Below are 18293 nucleotides of genomic sequence, written 5' to 3'. Positions count from 1 at the left end.
CAGGATACCTTTGAGAATGACTGTGTTGCCTTTTCCAAGGAAAGCAGTGAAAAGCCAGGAAGTAGCTTTAAAAATGGAGCCACCCCTAAGGAGAGCTCCAGCTCATCCCCCTTGCCCTCCCCGTTGACTGGAGCAGCTCTGGAGCTGGTCCCTGCCCACTGGGTGCCTGACAACCCAGGATGCAGGCAAAGAACACTCTCACATCAAAAGAACCAAAATCGCCCTGGTGGAGTCAGTCACTCTCCCCCTTGCATCTGCTGTCCGCAGAGCCCTGGCTTTGCTGTGTGTCTGTCAGGAAGACTTGTCGCCAGAGTGGACCCGCATTTGAGAGGAAGCGGTTTCAAGAGCAGAGAGAGGAGGGAAGTGAGAGCTGAAGGACCGCCTGCCCCTTACCCCCACACACGCACCCACATGTACAGGCAGCACGAAGAGGCCAGGTGGGGAGGGCGGGTTGCAGGAGCCAACAAAAGCTCGTCGCTGTGGCGACGGGAAATATTGCAATGTTTCACAGCGTAAATTGTTGTATCTGGTAACAGAGCACACCACGAATCTATGCATTATCAGTGTTTAGTCCCTGTCTGTTGAAATGTTGGAAAATAATTGGAGAGCCACTTATTTTAGGAACATAGTCCTTTAAGAATTGTGGGAACACAGTTATTAGTGGGAACAAAAATCTGGAGCCACCAAAGCAGCTAATGCTATTGGGTTTGCTTCTTGGTGCTTAAGGAAAAGGGCTGAAATCGCGGGCAGGACAGGGGTTGACGTCAAATAAGGTGGTGATGATGATGATGATGATGATGGGTACTATTAAGTACCAATCTTGGCAATACTAACTCCACTAGATGTCAGTGTCATCCCAGGAATGCAAAGAAGGCAAATTAATTTTGGAATTGCAGCAATTAAGAAACTAAATTCTTATTGTTACCAATTTGCTCCATTCTTAAATATGTAAAATGTCATGGACCCATCGTCCCTGGCATTGCTGGTAATTATTGGCTTACATTGATGGAAGGGGTACTTATTTAGAAGTGTCTGGTGGAAGATAGATGGCTAAATGCTGAACCATCTCAGTAAAGAAAAACCCCGCCAACCTGGGGTTGCACTACCCAAATGGAGGAGCATGATCCACCCTATTTATTAGCAGTCACAAAGAGGCCACACATAGCTTAGCAGTCGCTACATCATACCTCAAATACCATGCTTATAAATTACAGAGAGCATGCCTTCAGTGCTCCACCCTGGGGTTACCACTTTGTACGCCCTGATATATATGCTTATATTTATATACATTTTTAAACAAAAATAAATCACGTACCTCTTTTTACAAAAGAGTACCATCTTTAAATCTCTCTAATAGTAGCAAATTGTGCACTGGATTTACAGTAGGAATTACCCTGTACTAGACAAAAGCAAAATTACATCTTATTTCACGTATTTCTTTGAAAGAGCATTTTTGAGAAAACAAACCCTAAAACACAACATCCATTTAATCGCTGGTTTTGTAATATGGATTCTCAGAGCGGTTGATTTCATTTCATCGCCTGATTTACTCTTGGGTAAACTGTTTCCCGGAGTTTGAGAAAATACTTTTGCACACACAGGAATAACAAACACAGGCGTGTTCAGCACTGACAAGAGCAGCCCTTGCCTCAGCTGCTGCTTTATTTTTTAAGAAATCAAAAAGTCCTAGTTCAAGGTCGAGGCCCTCCACGGTTGCCTCCTGAACACGTTCCCCTCTGTTCCTGGGCAGGGATTGGCATTAGCAGGAAGGTGGTGGTTTATTTTCTCCACCCGTCTCTTAAAACGCCTCCAGCGTGTATCCTTATTGCCCGTGTCATTGCTCTGCCTGTTTCCCTATAAGCAGGCACAGCCACAAGGTGTTTTCCAAAGCTCCCCACGTAAGGCAAGGCCGATGCCTCAGTAACCAGAGGCTGCGAAGAACTCGCAAGAAGGCAGCAAAGGCAGGGAATAGAAATGGAGCTGTCTGAGTGGCATTCAGGCTGGCTGTAGAGAAGGGGAACCTCGATTCCCTGGCCAGCGTGTTCCCGCTGCCCCCGACTTCTCCATGCATGAGAAGGGGACTCGGCTTCTTGTTGGATGGCTTGGGCCAGGGCGGCTGTGGTCCCTGCTCCCCTTAGCTGGTGGAGGATGGGCCCTTGAAACGGTTCTAGACAGGCAGGTGACCCTTAGGGCGTCCTAGCACTTCCGACAGAACAGCCCCCGACCTTCTGCGGGGCACACCCCTCATCACCGCTGGAACCACACCCGGCCAGCCCGCCAGAGCTCCGATGGCCCCCAGGTCGTAGCAAATGGCCCCGCGGAGCCATTCCAGCAGTGCCGCTGGCAGTGTGTTCCCAAAAGTTGGCAGGAAAACACGGATCCCCTCCTGGAATTTACACATCGCGGGATTTTGCACTTACTCGTTTTAGTTTGTCATTGGATTTCAGTTTTATGGCTATCCAGCGGGGCCAGGGGTGGGAAGAAGCAATTGCAGAGCTTGTACTAACAGCGCAGCCGGGGCTCGCACCCTTCCCCATTGGCTGTCCCCGCTCTTTCCCTAAAATTTTAGTGGCCTGACTCTGCGCCAAAGTGTTCCACCGCCACCAGGAGATGCTTGTTTCACTTTTGTAATGACGTCTGCTCTTTTTTGGTCTCATCAGTCTCTGCGTGTGCTCAGATGCAGTGCGTAGTTCTTCGTAGCTTCTCCTTACAGACATACACTGGCCATTTCTTCCTGCTATTCGTGGAATCTGGAAATTCCCGCTTGGAGAACAGGGTAACTGTGGGACAGATGTGCTGCCTTGAGGAAGATGTTAATTTTTGTTTGTTTGCTCTGTTAATTATTCTGGTTAATAGAGAATAATGAAGATGGATCTCCAAATTTAGAAATTTAGAATTTATAAAATTCCCGAGGACTGTTGATACTTGGTTGGTTTAAAATTTTTCTAAAAAAAAAGAGCGTCACTGTGAACATTGACTTTTATTTCACAAATGCAAGCCTCACATGCCAGGTTTCCCATGAATCGAGATGCGGGGAGAAGATATTTTAAGGCTCTTGTGTTGCTTTTAACTACTCTTATTAATTACAAAGAAAGCAGGTTCTCAATAGCTAAAATTCATGGCAAGGGGTTTTTACTGTTTCCCTCCTAGCCCTAGGGGAAAGTCTTGCTTTATGTTCAGCAACTTTCTGTTTGTTGCTTGTGTTACTTGGTCATTTCACTCCAGACTTGTACCAGCTCAAAAGAAGAAGTGCATATAGTAGGTACTCAATAAATGGCCAGCACACAGTGGGTACTCAATAAATGTCCATTCTTAGACTCATCTAAGAAGCATGTTTTCCCATGAGCAGATGTGCTCAGGAGAACAGCCCTTCAGAGGGCTTACGTCATGGGAACTTTTCTCCTTGCCCTCCTTCCTAAGTTTGGCAGTGACCTCTCCTGGAATTCTAAACTCCATCCCATCCACCCTTGTTTTTTTGTGTGTTTGCTTTTTATGTCCTATGCTATTGCCTCTTTAAATATTAAAAAATAAAATAAACCAGCGGCTCCGTCTCTCGTCACTTTGAAACTGGATTTCATTAGCTCTCCACTGCAGTGCTGGACACCACCAAGTATATTCATTTCATATATCATCTCAGATTTGAAAAGCACATGAAAATGTTTCTCCATTTTCAATATTGCGTGAGTAATGTTCCCATTGAAAAGTAATGGAGTGAAGTTGTCACTTGTCAGTGCCGTTATTAAGGAGGACGAGTCTCAGATCTTTCTCTCATAATAAAATAAATCTGTCAGAAAATCATTGTGCTCACACTTTCTCCCGCCGTCGGAGATGGGGACTTAGACTGTGGCGCTCCTCCAGCCGGGGTGGCCCGTAGGCGGTAGCTCCCCTGAATTAAAAATCACCGCCGTCCTGGTCGATCGCCGGCACACATCCCCGAAAACCGTCTCAGGTACTTGGCAGGCAAAGCCCCTCCTTTTTCCCAAGTGCTGCTACATTTCGTCTAAAGAATATTTTTAACTTCTCTGCCCCTTTATTACTTGTGTATGTTGCACATCTGTTTGACTTTGAATTCGCTGTTCTCACCATCCAAAAACAATGAAAAGAAGCATTAATTGCACCTTGATGCTAATCAAGGGTGCTCTGTTCATTTGCACAGCTGAACAGTTAATCGAATTTTTTAAATCTCTCAGACAGTAATTAAATATATACGTTTATGTAGTAGGTTTTCCAAATAGGCCGCGAGAACCCCCTTTTCTCCTTGGGTATATTAACCACGGCTTTGGAATGTGTTTTCCTGTTGGGCGTTACTTTCCTATATGGTCCATTGGTTTCTAGTAATTGAATTTTGAACTCTTTAAAAAAGAATTAAAAGATAATTTGGCCATGGGAAGAGTAGGAGGAAAAGTTTAGAGAATTCTCTAAACTGAGTCAGCGAGGGCGGCCGCTCCCCGGGTGGACGTTTGTGTGCCCGTACACACGCCTGTCACACGCGGTTCCTAAATATGTATTTGCGGAAACGGTCCAACCAAGGGCAGAGCCCCCATCTGTGAACCGCAGCCCTCAACTGAATGCCAACCTTCCTTTTGCTTTGCAGTCTCGGAAAGGGAGCGACCCAGACAAAGAGAAGAAAGGCCTGGAGGCCCGCGCCGACAGCATCGGGAGCGGCCGCGCAATCCCAATTAAACAGGTACGCGCCCCTGCCCCGCCCCCCTCCCGGAGCTGGAGCCCCTCCCCGGGTCTCCGGGCCACCAGGCTGGCTCGTGCGCCAGGGTTTGTTTGATGTGCTCTGTTGATGAATGTGAAAGTCACTCACTTGACATCAATTAGGAGAGGTTCCTGTGTGTATTAAAATAGGATCATTAGAATAAGAAGAGGGAAAACGTGACAACAGGCCTAATGAAGTGCAGTCTGCCCGCCTGCACATGGAGTGTGCTTCCAGGCTGCGCTGGCTTCAAAGGCGGTCTTTGTAGCACGGCTTTGATTGGGCCGTGGCCGCTGGCCGACAGGGGTACATCGGATCGCCATACAAGAGCCCCTTGTGATCATAGGAAGAGCCCGACGTGGCCCTCATTTGCTCTCGCAGACGGACATCTGAACGCCGTTCCAGGCCGGTTTGTAACAACGAGGCAATTAGTTGTGATAATCATAGGCGGTGTGTCAGCTGTGCACTCTTGTTTGTAATTTGCTAATGAAGGAATTGTAACTTTGATTAGGTTCAGTTTCATTTAGACCTTATTATATAAAAGAACATTTACAGCTGTAATGCGGGGCCTTAATTAAACTTCCTCATTACACAACAGGACTTGAATTCAAGGATTTGTTTTGGCCTCTGGTGCTAGCCTAAAATAGGTTTTCCAGCCCAGAAACTGGACGTAAAGTACTTCATGTCTCAGGTAGAATGACGGTTCATGTGACGTGTTGCGCTGTTTTATTTCCAAGGAAAATAAAAAATAAAGGCTTCAGGCCTGCACAGTGGCTTCTGGAAATGCCTCCTTTTGGTCTGTTAAAGATAGCCAGTTAATTTGGAGGGCATTCTGCATGAGAGGGGGGGAAAATCTGGGGGCAGGACAGTAGCCCTGCCTCCGCGGGGCATCACTTGGGACCAGTTTGATCCTCTCCATCTCCCTTATCCACTCGCCTCTTTTGCATACCCCTGGATGGTTTTATGAATCCTTTCAGAACTGCCATTGGCATTGGCTACTCTTAAAACGGGGTCTAATCTTTACTCAAATACAGTTGTTTGTTTTCAGCCACGCAGATCTTACCCATTTGAAATAACAAGGAACACAGCTAGAACCAGGGGATGGAGTCGTGGGGGCAAAACGGGCTGGGAGGGGCAAGCATCTCTGTGGTGACACTGACCAGTCCACAAGGGCTCCAGCAAGCTCAGAAATGACACAAAACCAAGCCTCCACCGCAGCGTAACTGGAACTGCCCGGGAGCTTTCTCCTTCCCTGCCCCTGGGCCTCTGTTGAGAACTTTCCAGGCTGAGAATAGAGAAGGCTGGGGATAGTACCGAGGCCATCGTGCCGTCATAGAAACACGTGTCCAAGTGCTGGGTCACCGCTGTGGACTAGCACGTGTGCTCTTAAGAGAAATCCCGTATGTTAAAAAAGAAAGAACAACCCCAAGCCAACAAATGAAGAAATCCTTCAGCTTAGCTGGGGATGGCATTTTCATTTTGAAATGATTTCCTGGCATTAGAGGTTCATACACATGAGTTGCTTATTATTTTCTTTGTGCACATATGTATAACCTAACTCTCTATAAGGTCATTTTAATGTACAATTTTTATGTTGTTTCAACTAGAATCATAAAAACCTTTTTTTCCCCTGACATTTAAAAATTGGTCCTGGGATTGTTTTGGTTGGGGTACTGAAACTTAATAATGGGCTGGTCCCTAATCGCCCCAAATCTCACTGATTTGGGTGGGGGCTCATTAGCATGCAGGGGGTCTCTCTAGGAGGAGGGTAGGCCCATGGAGTAATTGAAACCTGCGTGCAGTTTGTACCTTGCTCATTTGGGGCGGATGCTGACTTCACAAGACGAGATTTTCAATATGCGTGAGGATCGGGGTTGACTCTCAAGGGTAAAATGAGAATTATTCAGTCCCTGGAAGCTGTCTGATTGTGAATATTCGCAGTAATCTATGTTGAAATCTAAATCCCGCTCTGAATTCCTAGTGAAACATAGGCACGCTCGTTCCTGTTAAGTCCACACCTGCTGCATTCCAGCCTCACCTTGGCATTCTCCTCTTCACAGTCTCACCTGCCCTCAGCTTCCTCGTCTGTAAAATGGGGAGCCTAAGTCCCTGGGAGCACTCACACCTGGAGACTCTACAGGGAACTTTTACATTAGAAATACTCGGCAACTCTGAGTCAGACGGAGTGCTATGGATTTATAGATGGTCATGTTGATCTCTCTTGCATGCCTTTGGGTTTGTTTTTTTGTACTTTTTTGGTAATTTTATTTTTAAAGAAGCTTTAGATTACATAAATGATATATCGAAAATATAGGGGATTCCCATATACTCCCCCATCCTCCACCCCCCCACTTTTCCCCATTAACAACATTCCTCATTAGTGTGGTACCTTTGTTATAACTGATGAGCACATATTGAAGCATTGCCACTAACCATTGTCAATAGTTTACATTGTAGTTTCCACTTTTCACTGCACATTTTTACAGGTTTCGACAAAATATATGATGGCCTGTATCCGCTATTGCCATGTCATTCAGAACAATTCCAATGTCCCCAAAATGCCCCATGTCACACCTATTCTTCCCTCTCCCTCCACTCAGAACCTCTGGTGGCCACTGCCTTTATATCAGTGTTATAGTTCTTCCATTCCTAGAATAATATTATCTACTTTATTTGCATTCTCACCTTATGTTTGTTCAGGATGGTGATGCCCATTGTTTCCAATTGACAGGGGACTTAGATCCCATGGGGCAGACAGATGGAACTGCCTTGCTCGCAGTTATAGATACTCTGTTTTTTAGGATGGGCATTGTCCATCATCATCATTTTGTTAGTTGTCCTGGGTGAGTCCAATGACTGGAGAGTAGTTTTTGCAACTCTGCTGAGATTCAGGGTCAACCAGATGCCTGTGTTTACAAAGGCACATAGACTGTTAAAGATCCCTCAGTTCCTGGCGGTGCCAGTGTGATGGTTTCAACTTGAAATTGAAAGGAGAAGATTGGAAGAGAAGAATCTGGCTGGGAGGTACCCACACACCATTTTCTTGACATGCAGCAGATTTATCTGATGCATAGGATGAACTTAACTAAGTGAGCAGTTACTATTTTCTGAGTGCTTTTCACGTCGCATCCCATTTAATCTTCAAAATTGTCATCTTTGAGGTAGTTAGTGGCATTATCCTTATTTTAAATGAAACTCCCAGAAGGTGGGTGCTCTAGAGCTCCCAGTGAGAAAGCGGAAGGTGGGGATTTGAATTCAGTCCCACTGCCATGCTCTTTCCATTATGTGTGTGTTGGAAAGTCTCCACAGAGCTTAGCAAGCCAAGTCATGGGTTTTAAATTAATGTATTTGAAACCTGACTTCAGACAAAAACATTTTATGTCTGTGCAGAAGAAACTTCTAAAACCACGTCTGTGAGCATGTTTGCCCTGTGATAAGGCAGCTGCAGTTCTGTTCTGGAAGGCAGGTGGGGTTGATGTCGTGGGATACTGCATTTCCCAGCAGCCGCAGAGGACTTGGGGTTCGCGCCAAGCCCGCACAGCGGCTGTAACCCCCTTGCGTGGTGGTGGGGGAGTCGTTTTAGAACCTCAGCCACCTCGGTGGAGCTGGTGCTGGTGGTGGGGTCCGGACCAGCCGATGTTTTCATCACTGCAGCCGCATTTGTCCCACAGCAATCTAGTAGTGGATGGTTTGGAATGTGGCGGGCACCCTGAACCGTTGTTTTACAGGTTGGACGTGGAGCCGGGGAGCACGCTAGCTGAGTTCCGCTCGTGGCTTACAGCCCGTTCATTCTGAGAAGCAAGGCTGGCCCCACCGTGTGGGAGCTAGCCGAATCGTTAGGGCACTGAGCTCCTCCTCTTCTTTCTTCCCAATGAAGGGTCTCTCATCAAGAATGTGACTTATTTTCTGGAGTCTGGCTTCATTTTCCATGAGTAGGAGTTCACCTTACCTCTTTTTGTCCTTCTTGGGGTTTCGGAGGAGGTCAGCCCAGAGAGTTCTGCTTCTTTACCAATGAGTTAAGGTCCATTGGAATAAAAATTAAAAAGCAAAGCAAGAGAAATGAAAGGCAGAGGCCCGGCTCGGTGGCGAGTGGGCTTGTCACGTATTAATTTTTCATTGCTGTGGAGAGTTGTACATACATAATCACTTGATTGCGGTGGGAGTTGGGGACTCCTGTGGTGTCATTTGCATAAATCTTGTTAAGTCAATGGCAGTTAATGAAGTACAAATGAGCCTGGAGAAGGTGACATGCAAATCACGGGTGGCAGATGGGAGGTCTGTTTGGGGGACAGCAGCTGTGTGCTCTCCTTCCTTCCTTTCTCTTTCACATTTTTAATCTCTGTATTTGAACGCAGACGCACAGCCACGCACTGCAGCCTCTTCGCCGCCCTCCGCCGGCCCTCGGCCCGAGCCGGGCCCCCGCGTCCTGTCCCGACCCTCACTCTGCGAAAGCAGTGCCCCCTCGCTGCCCCCAGCTCTCCCCCGGCAGCCCCAGAGTGTATGGGAATTTTTAAAGTCTCGATCCGTTTTTTTTGCCAAGGTTGCAATAATTGGTTGAACAGATAGGATTTTTTCTTGTGGAAGGGGCAAACAAGCACGAAGGAAGCTCCGCACTCAGTCTCCCAGGGCAGCATGCCGCGCTGTCTTGGGTGAGGGTTCTCAGAGTGAAAAGTGAGCGTGACCGTCCTGCTTTCTTACGCTTCTGTTTGGGAGTCTTTTCCTCCCGTCAGGACCAGCAGAAGGCCCCGTGTGATTCCCCGCCGTGGCTTTCCCGCCGGGAGCTAGGAGGACCTGCCCTCGCTTGCAGGCCTGCTTAGAAAGGAGAAATACGAAAGCATAGGGGCCCCGAGTAGGTCAGCCTCCAGCCAGGCCCACTCCCCGTAAATGCAGGCCGCTTGCCAGGGGCCTCCACGGACCCCTCGGCCCTGCTGGGTGCCCTCGACTAGTGGTTTTGTTCCCTTTCGAGTCTCATCGCCAGCAGGACTCACTGCATGCTCAGGCGTTGATGGGCAAATTGCTGCATTGCCTACTTCGGGCAGTTACTTATTTTTGATTGGACCAGTGGTGAATATTTTTCTTTAAAGATTTATTTTTTAATTATTTCTCTCCTCTCCTCCCCCTCACCCCCCGTTTTCTTCTCTCTGTGTCCATTCGCTGTGTGTTCTTCTGTGTCCGCTTGTATTCTTGTCAATGGCACCGGGAATCTGTGTCTCTTTTCGTTGTGTCGTCTTGCTGTGTCGGCTCTCCGTGTGTGCGGTGCCATTCCTGGGCAGGCTGCACTTTTGCACAGGGCGGCTCTCCTTACGGGGCGCACTCCTTGCGTGTGGGGCTCCCTCATGTGGGGACACCCCTGCGTGGCATGGCACTCCTTGCGCGCATCAGCACTGCGCGTGGGCCAGCTCCACACGAGTCAAGTCAAGGAGGCCCGGGGTTTGAATCCTGGATCTCCCGTGTGGTAGGCGGATGCTCTGTCAGGTAAGCCCAATCCGCTTCCCCAGTTGGTGGATGCTTTGAGAGAAGCTGTTCTCTCGTGGTACTGCGGGAATGCAGGCAGTGCGCGTGGGTTGGAGCCGGGGCTGTGACCGGCCTGAGTGGCTGTCCAGAGGCAGGCTCCCTTCCTCTCATGGGCCCTTCCTCCGTTCGGGTCTTCCTCGGTGCTTTTCCTTTCTGGGGCTGCTGGTACAACTCAGGGAGCGTCGTGGTTATTGTGACGGTTCGCAATATGCCAGAGGAACTCGGTGTCCTCATCAAACTTTTCTAAAGTCCTCATTTGACCTTGACCCCAGATGTTGTGGGCACCTGTCGAGAGCAGCCCTCGGAAGCCACGGGCACGCCTTCCCCAGCGGCCACGTTCCCGCCGCGCCCCACCATCGGGGCTGCCCGCGCTCTTGAGGTGGGGCGCGTTTTTGATTCTCGGTCAAGGAGAAAGAGGCCGTTGTCAGTGAAGTGAAAGGAGGCGCTGGAGTTCGGCCCTCACCCAGCCCGCTGCGGGCCGCTGCCCCCCTCGCCGGCACCTGGGCTCAACACGAGGCATGTATTGTGCGGCATCCACGGATCAAAAGCAGCCTGTCGACACCCACTTCCACGGCCCCCGAACGTCCCACCCTGCTCCCAGCGAGCTGGTCCGTGGCCTCCGTGGAGGGGACTCGAGCCTCCACGGAAGCTTCACGGGCCTCATCTGAGAGAGAGAGAAACAGCTACGCTGCACCTCTGGAGGCTGGGGAAGGAGTTCCTTCTCGGTCTGTAAATCCTGCGCAGCCTCTGACGATGGCCAGGGTGGGCAAAGGCTCCCTGGGAGAAAGCCGCTCTCCCATGTAGAAATCCGCCTGGCCTGGGCATCAGGTCCATTTAGTTCCCCAGAGCCTGATAATTGACTGGCGGGTGCCTGGTGCCCTGGAAGCTACTTTCCCACATTGGGTGAACAGCTCCCAGCAGATGTGGCCAATTACAGCTGTTAAGTCAGGTGGCTGCGTCACAGGTGTGGCTTTGCAGACCCGGGTCAGGGCACCTGGAGGCCCATCTCCGAATCCTGCTCATTTGTCTTTGAATCCATAAGACACACACCCCCACACCCCACCCCGTCCCTTTTGACAGCGGAAGTAGGTGGCACCTGGTCTATACAAAATGCCCAGCGAAATTAATTTAACCAAAACCAAGATCCGTCATTTAGATATAAATCCATGCAGGAACTTGAAATAATGTTTGGCGCGTTCGTGAGGGTTGTTGGAGGGTGAGACGCGCTAATATATGCTAAAGTGCTTTATACACTATAAACCGCCATGTAAACATAATGTTGTTTCCAAGAGTGGAAGTTAATTTTAAGACTCAGTGCATCCTCTTGTGTATCCATTTTCCGGGAGCTGGTGTAATATCTGACTAAATGGTTTGTTTCAACGAAATGTTTCTTTTCTTTAAAAGTTGAATAATAGCAGGGAAATCAGATTCCCTGTGAGCTCTGAAATATGGAAGCACGTACAAATAGATGAAAGTTTCCCAAAACTAATGTTCATATGTATTGCCAGAACTCATTTTTGCCTTGATGAACCAATAAAGTTATTTTTTTATATTATTCCCCATTGGATTTGCACAGCTTTAAAAACGTGTACCCTCCCTGTGGGGTAGTCAGCCACTGGGCTCCCTCCCGGTAGCTGGAGGGGGCAGTCGGTGACGCCGAAGCAGGTGGGCTCGGAAGTGCGTGGAGACCCCAGATCACGGGCAGTAGCTCTGTTGGGGAGGACAAGGAATGTGGGGGCCCAGGAGCTAAGGAGTGCTCAGTTCTACTAAACGGGAAAGGGGAGGCTGAGGAAGGGGGTGATTCAACTGGGACTTGGGGCTTGGGGTCCACTCGCCGGGGGCCGGAGAAGCACAGGCGGCTTGGCCGAGAGTGCGCCGTTGTGGGGGCGCGGCTCCCGAGGAAGGGGTGAGGAGGGGGAGCCGGGGGCGGCCCGGTTGCCAAGCCGTGCCGAGGGAGAAAGCAGCCTTCCCGTCAGCTGGGGGGCCGGGGGGCGTCTGAAATCAGAGCAGCCGTGTGAGCCCTGCGACGGCGAGGAGGAGCGCGCCCGCGGCTCTCGCTCCTCACGGGGCTCCTGCCCCCCGCCTCACTCTGGTACCACGGTAGTGAGTGATGACGAGTAATCACGGTCAACGAGCGGTGCCCGTGTTCCCTGACCGCTTGGGAAGCGCTAAAAACTGAGCTGGAGCATCATGCATCTCATGTAACTGTGATGTGGGTGTGATGGACCCATTTCTCAGATGAGAAAAGTGAGGACTGGGTGGGCGCTGCCTGGCCGGTCCACGGCCAAGCGGGGGCGGCCCGTCGGTGGTGCTCTCCTGCCTGGTAGCGCAGGGAAGCCCCCTCACTCCACAGGGCCCACGTGGTGCACCTTCCCGTGCTGGCAGGACGCCTGCACGTGCTCTGCTGTGGGCACTTCCATTTCCACCCCCAAAGTTGTAGTGAACTGTTACGTCTGGAAATAAGGCTGCCCTGGAACGCGTCCTTCCCGAGGCACGGAGTGCATACTCCGCGACGTGCGCTTGCAGCTGCTGAGGCCTTTTGGTTGTGTTGAGGGCAGCACGGCTCCTTCAGGTGGGTTTTGGAAAGAAAGGCCAAGCTCCAGGGGATCAGAGTGGTTCGTGAGCTCCGCAGGCCTGCGGGCTGGGGCTGGGGCCTGGGGTCGATTCTCATTCAGTTCTCCTGGCAATAGTCGTCGTTCTCCATGTCCCTAACGTGGTGCTCAGGAAGGGAGATGATCCCTGGTGGGGAGACTAGGCAGGACTAGAGAGCCCAGGGCAGACTCGGCTGCAAGGTGAAGATCGCAGCAGGTAGTGACGAGCTGTAAACACACTGATCCGCCATGAGGACTCGCCTGGGTCTTCGCGTGTTTGCGCTTGCTGCCTGGACACAGACGACCCCTGGGGCTCCTGAGAAAACCACCCGGCGGGCCGCCCCCTTTCTGCGCGAGGAACGATTCCTGGTGGGGCCTGGGTCTCTCTCCCTGAGGAACGCGGGATTGCACGGACGTCCCCTGAGCCGGCCTTCCTTCTCCTCGCCCAGGCGTGGAGGACGAGTGCGCGCCTCTGGTTCCCGCCAGCACGCTCACACCGGATCCTAGAATTTCACGTTTTGTTTCTAAACGGTAGCAGCAGCGGAACTCGCATGGAAGCCGAGGAGCGGCTCCTGGCCAGACCCTTCCTCCCGAAGCTCCGGGGGGAGGAGCGGAGGCTCGGGGCGTTTCCGCAGGGCCCGACTCATCCTTCTCCCCGTTACACCCTGAGGCCTGCTCAGGAGCCTGCTGTCCCCCAAGGTGGAAAGAAGGTGATGCCTCAGGAACTCCCTGCTCCCCTTTTCAGGCTCTCCTTGGAAGTCGTTGGGCAGAGGCATTTTCATCAGATAGTTGTTTTTTTGTTTGGCTGGGTTTTTTTGGGTTTTTTGTTTTGCTTTGTTTTAGGTCCTGGGCCCAGGGATTGAACCTGGGACCTTGTGTGTGGGAAGCTGGCGCTCAACCACCGAGCTACACTGGCTCCCTCGTCAGGTAGTTTTGAGTGGCAAAAACACATTTTCCTTTCTAATTTCTCACTAAGGAAATTTATTCTTGACTGAATTACTGACAGGTTATGAAATCAGAGCTGCTAACTATAATTAAATATGTAGAAATTTGGTGCACTATTATGAAATTGGCACAGAAGGGTTTGTTAGTTTGGAAAATGTATCTATAGTGAAACATTTTCTATAAAATACCTACTAGTACTCCTGTAGAGTCTGTGTAAGAAAATGGAAACAAAAAAATATTAACTGGTTAGGCTCTTCCCAAACCTCGTCTCCCTCAATTCAGTTAGTCCTAAACCCTGCTATACTTACTTCCTGAAAGTTCCCCTCTGCTTTAAAAGCATAAAAAATACACCCAACTGCCTCAAGCAGTTGGGCACCCGCCTCCCACACGGGAGGTCCCGGGTTTGGTTCCTGGGCCTCCTAAAGAAGAAACGAGCAGTCAGTGAGCAAAAACAACAAGCAAACAGATGAGGGAGCCATGGGGCCCGGGGAGGGGAGGGCTATGTATAATATCAGAGTACCTCCCCGCACTATGTATCGATTAGAAATGGAAAGCAGCACCTCTCGGCTGAGGACCCGCAGGCACCACCTTCACCAAATGAGCAAGGTCAACGCTGATGACGGCCGAGATGCGCTGAGAAGGGCTCAGCACTTCTGTAGGATTCTTGCCCAAAATGCACAACCTCAGTCGCATCACGACAGAAGCAAAACTCAGATGAATCCAAACAGAGAGACTTTCTACAGCTAGTGTCAAGGCCATGACAAATCAGGAAAGGCGGAATGGAGATGACTAACGAAACAGAGCATCCAGATGCAGTGTGGGGTCCCATCAGGGCAAAAGATGCTTAGGAGAAAACTGGTGCCATGTGAATAACGTCCACAAAGTAGTTCATAGCACTACAGCAACATTCATTTCCTGTCCTGAATCTTCCATTCCTTTACCATCAGAGAAGAGTCGATTAAGTGTTTGGTTTGCCCTTCCTATGTTCGAGGGAAGGGACAAATGAGAATTTTGAAACTTCCTGGGCCTTTGAGGAGCTGGGGCAGCCCAGGGGAGAGGAGTTGCTGCAAGCGGTGAGTGGAGTGAATGGATTGGCAGTCTCAGAGCTGAAGTGATCAGAGGCATCTGGCTGTCGGATTTTGAGTGGGCACTTGGCAGGTGCTCAATAGATCCTAAAAGTGATTAATAGTGATCAATTTCAGTTCATTTAAAAACTTATCGATGTGTTTAGGAAACACAACAGCACAGATCTGAGCGCCGCTGGGATCCAGGTATTGGGCTAGGTTGGTATAAAGTAGGAAGGTAGCTTCACCTACGTGCCATGCCAGTTCTCATCTTGGGGTTTTGTCTCATAATTTTTGCATGAAAACGGAAAATTCCGTCCCTCGGGATTTTACAAGTTGTCTTGAGTAATTTCCCTCAGAGAATAAAGACTGCATAGAGATCCGAATTCTCTCTTAACCAGAAGATTGCCTTTTCCCTGTGATCTTCCCATTTCTTGTGCAAATTACCAGATGCTCTTCTCTTGTTTCTATACTTGAAGTGCATTTTCTCAGCACAACAAATGTATGTTTTTAAAACTGGAATTTTACAGATAGGGAAAGGGTCCCAGAAAGGTCCCGTGACTTGCTGACAGCTGCACCTCACCAGGTAGTAGACCAGAAGCCCTGTTTAGACGCTTTTTACCCCAACACTGACGTGATTAGGGGCATTTTCTTCCTCGCGCTTTTTAAAAACATAAAATTAACAGGTAATTTTACTGTTTCAACCAGATATTTTGCTTGTAATGTGACTGGCCAGCCATTTTCTAAATTGAGTCGTTAAACTTCATTTTTTTGTGATCTGTTTTAAAAATGGGGGTGGGAAACAGTCATTACGTTTGAAAGGACAGGTTACTATTGATGGGAACCATTTTTTGTGCCTCTGTTTTTATCCAGTAGGCCCCTGGACCCCACAGCAACCCTGCAAGGTTAGGTGGTGTGATTATCTAAACTTTACAAGTGGGAACCCTGAGGCAGTGTGGTAGTTTGGAGCTGTAGGTACCCCAGGTGAGCATGTTTGTAAAGTTAATCCACTCCTGTGGGTGTCCACCCATTGTAAGTCGGACTTTTTGATGAGGCTCTTACAGTTAAGGTGTGGCCCAGCCCAGTCAGGATGGGTCTTAGTCCTATTACTGGGTCCTTAATAAATGGGATGAATACAGAGAGAAAGAAAGAGCAAGCCACAGGCACAAGAGGCTGAAAGCAGGCAACCCGGAAGCGAAGGGAGAAGCCAGCAGGTGCCACCGTGTAACTTGCCACATGGCAGAGGAGCCAAGGATCGCTAGCAGCTGGTCTTCGGAGACAAAGCATTGCCTTGATGATGTCTTGACTTGGATATTTTCTTGACCTCAAAACCATAACTAATGAAGTCCCATTGTTTAAGCTGACCCATTTCGTGGTCTTGTCTGGAGCAGCAGAGGAAACTAAAAACAATTCAGTTTATTAGTCAGCCAATGGGGTGCTGATACAAAGTACTAGATCTCTGGCAGCTTTTATAAAGGGTATTTATTTAGGGTAGAAGCTTACAGTTATCAGGCCCTAAAGAGTCCAACTCAAGGTACCATAAGAGGTACTTTCTCACCCAAAGTCTGTTGCCATGTGTTGATGCAAGATGGCTGCTGGTCTCTGCAAGGGTTCAGCCTTCCTCTTTCTCTAAAGTCTTCATGGTCCCAGCTCCTTCCATTCTCAGCTGTGGGTTAGCACAAGGCTCCTCTCTCTCCCCAGGGCTCGTTTCTTTCTGGGCTTTTCAGCTATCAGGGCTCGGGTCTCTTCAGCTGCAAACTATCAGGCAAACGGCTTGACTCTCTCCCCTGGCCTCCAGCATCCAGGGCTGAACTCTCTTTGTCCTCTTTCTCCATGTATTTACTTCGGCTTGAGAGTCTGTTTTAACCCCACCAAGGGTGGAGGACTCAACCCTGCACGCCCTAATGATGTGGTCAAATAAAAGCCCTAATCTTGATTTAATCATGTAGAAGTGAAACCTCTGAGTTTAATACAATCTACTATACCCAGAGGGACAGACCAGTTTATAAACACAATCCAGGATCTATTTTTGGGATTCATTAACAGTGTCAAACTGCCGCACGCAGCTTGCATCACAATTGCATGAAGTGACTGGAAGGCAGGCAATGATTTTCACACCCAGGCCTGTTTCCAAAACCTGTGACCTTCACATTGAATGGCCTCATCCGACACTCAGCTTCCAAAGGAACGCACAGCACCTCTATTAAAAATACAGGCACAGGACAACACCTAGAAGGCGCTGCAGAGGTGTTTCTAGCTAACGACAGCCGAGGCCTCCTGGGCCGGCGGTGTGCGTGTTCCACTGTACAGCCAGAACTTCTGCGAGAGCCACTGCCCCTTCCTGCCGCGGTCCTCTGAGGGTATTCTACAGCAGTTGTTTGTAATTGGAGTATCGAATTCACTGTGGTTTTAATTAGTTGATTACTACTTTTTTGAAATGTACTGTACTTGCTGTGGATCTTGCAAATTGGTAACTGGTAGGTACCAGTATAATTAAATATTTCAGAGCACTTGGCTACAGCAGCATTGAACTGTGAAGAAATAATGGTGTATAGCCAATCAGAAAGAGATACTTGTAAACTCATTTACAGCATCAGTGTGTGTTAGCACCATCATAGAGATGCTTATTGCAGGAGAAATTAAAGATACAATTTTGTGCTAAGAGGCAATATAGAAATTAGTTCCTGAATTACTTGTTAATTGATTTGGTAATTCTCTTGGGTCTGCATGCTCTTTTTCTGCCCCCCCCCCCCCTTTTTGTTGTTGCATTCAGTTAACAGTGACTATTCCCAGAGCAGTTAAAATATTTTTCACACTTACGTTACATATGCCCTTACATCAGACTGCCCAGATTGATATTTGCAGAACCAAAAATATACCTGCCTTACATACAACTGTTTTCTCCCCAGGCATATTGTCATTTTATGTATACTCATCAAGGTAACCTGTGCATTCTGGGATTGGGTAATGTCAGCCAAAGGAAAGCATGTTTTCATGTCTCATGTTTATGGGAGCTTTCTCTGATTTTTTTCTAATGGGAAACCCTCATTTTATTATCAACAAAGGAATAGATTTGGTAGGCTTGATTTATGGAAGTCTTATTGTTTGCAATTCAGCAAGAATAACCACACAAAAGACCATTTGTAGAAAAGTGCAAATTGCTACTAGGAATGAATGCAAGAAAATGAGACCTGGTTCTCCTGGTTGCAATAGAGTGTAGATAAAAGCACAGCGAGCCAGGGTCCGGCCAGAGGGGCCTCTCAGGCCTGGCTCTCCACATGCTGGCCGCCCACCCCTTCCTGACTGCTGACCGATGGCCAGTGGCATGGGAATTGAGGCACATATTTGTGTTCCTTACATGAAACAGACGGCAGCTAGTACCTGTGGGAGTGTTTGAAAGAGTCACTGTCCTTTGAATAGCCGCCATGCTGGAGACTCCAGCTCCAGTGCCAGAAACACATTGTTACCATCTTCTTG

At 48.9% G+C, this 18293-nt stretch overlaps 1 protein-coding gene across 3 annotated transcripts in view; it reads left to right on the top strand.

Annotated features, from left to right (window-relative positions):
• Positions 1-18293, top strand: part of AGAP1 (ArfGAP with GTPase domain, ankyrin repeat and PH domain 1) — a 617334-nt gene that overhangs the window by 295880 nt on the left and 303161 nt on the right. For all 3 annotated transcript variants that reach the window (XM_058299852.2, XM_058299856.2, XM_058299853.2), the window contains exon 9: positions 4595-4687. In XM_058299852.2, the coding sequence (XP_058155835.1) occupies positions 4595-4687 (93 nt within the window). The remainder of the gene's footprint in view (positions 1-4594; positions 4688-18293) is intronic.

This window comes from Dasypus novemcinctus, chromosome 7 (genome assembly GCF_030445035.2).
Source record: "Dasypus novemcinctus isolate mDasNov1 chromosome 7, mDasNov1.1.hap2, whole genome shotgun sequence".
In the NCBI taxonomy this organism is placed as follows: Eukaryota; Metazoa; Chordata; class Mammalia; order Cingulata; family Dasypodidae; genus Dasypus; species Dasypus novemcinctus.
Note: the sequence above shows the minus strand (reverse complement) of the source record. Positions and strands in the feature narration are given on the sequence as shown.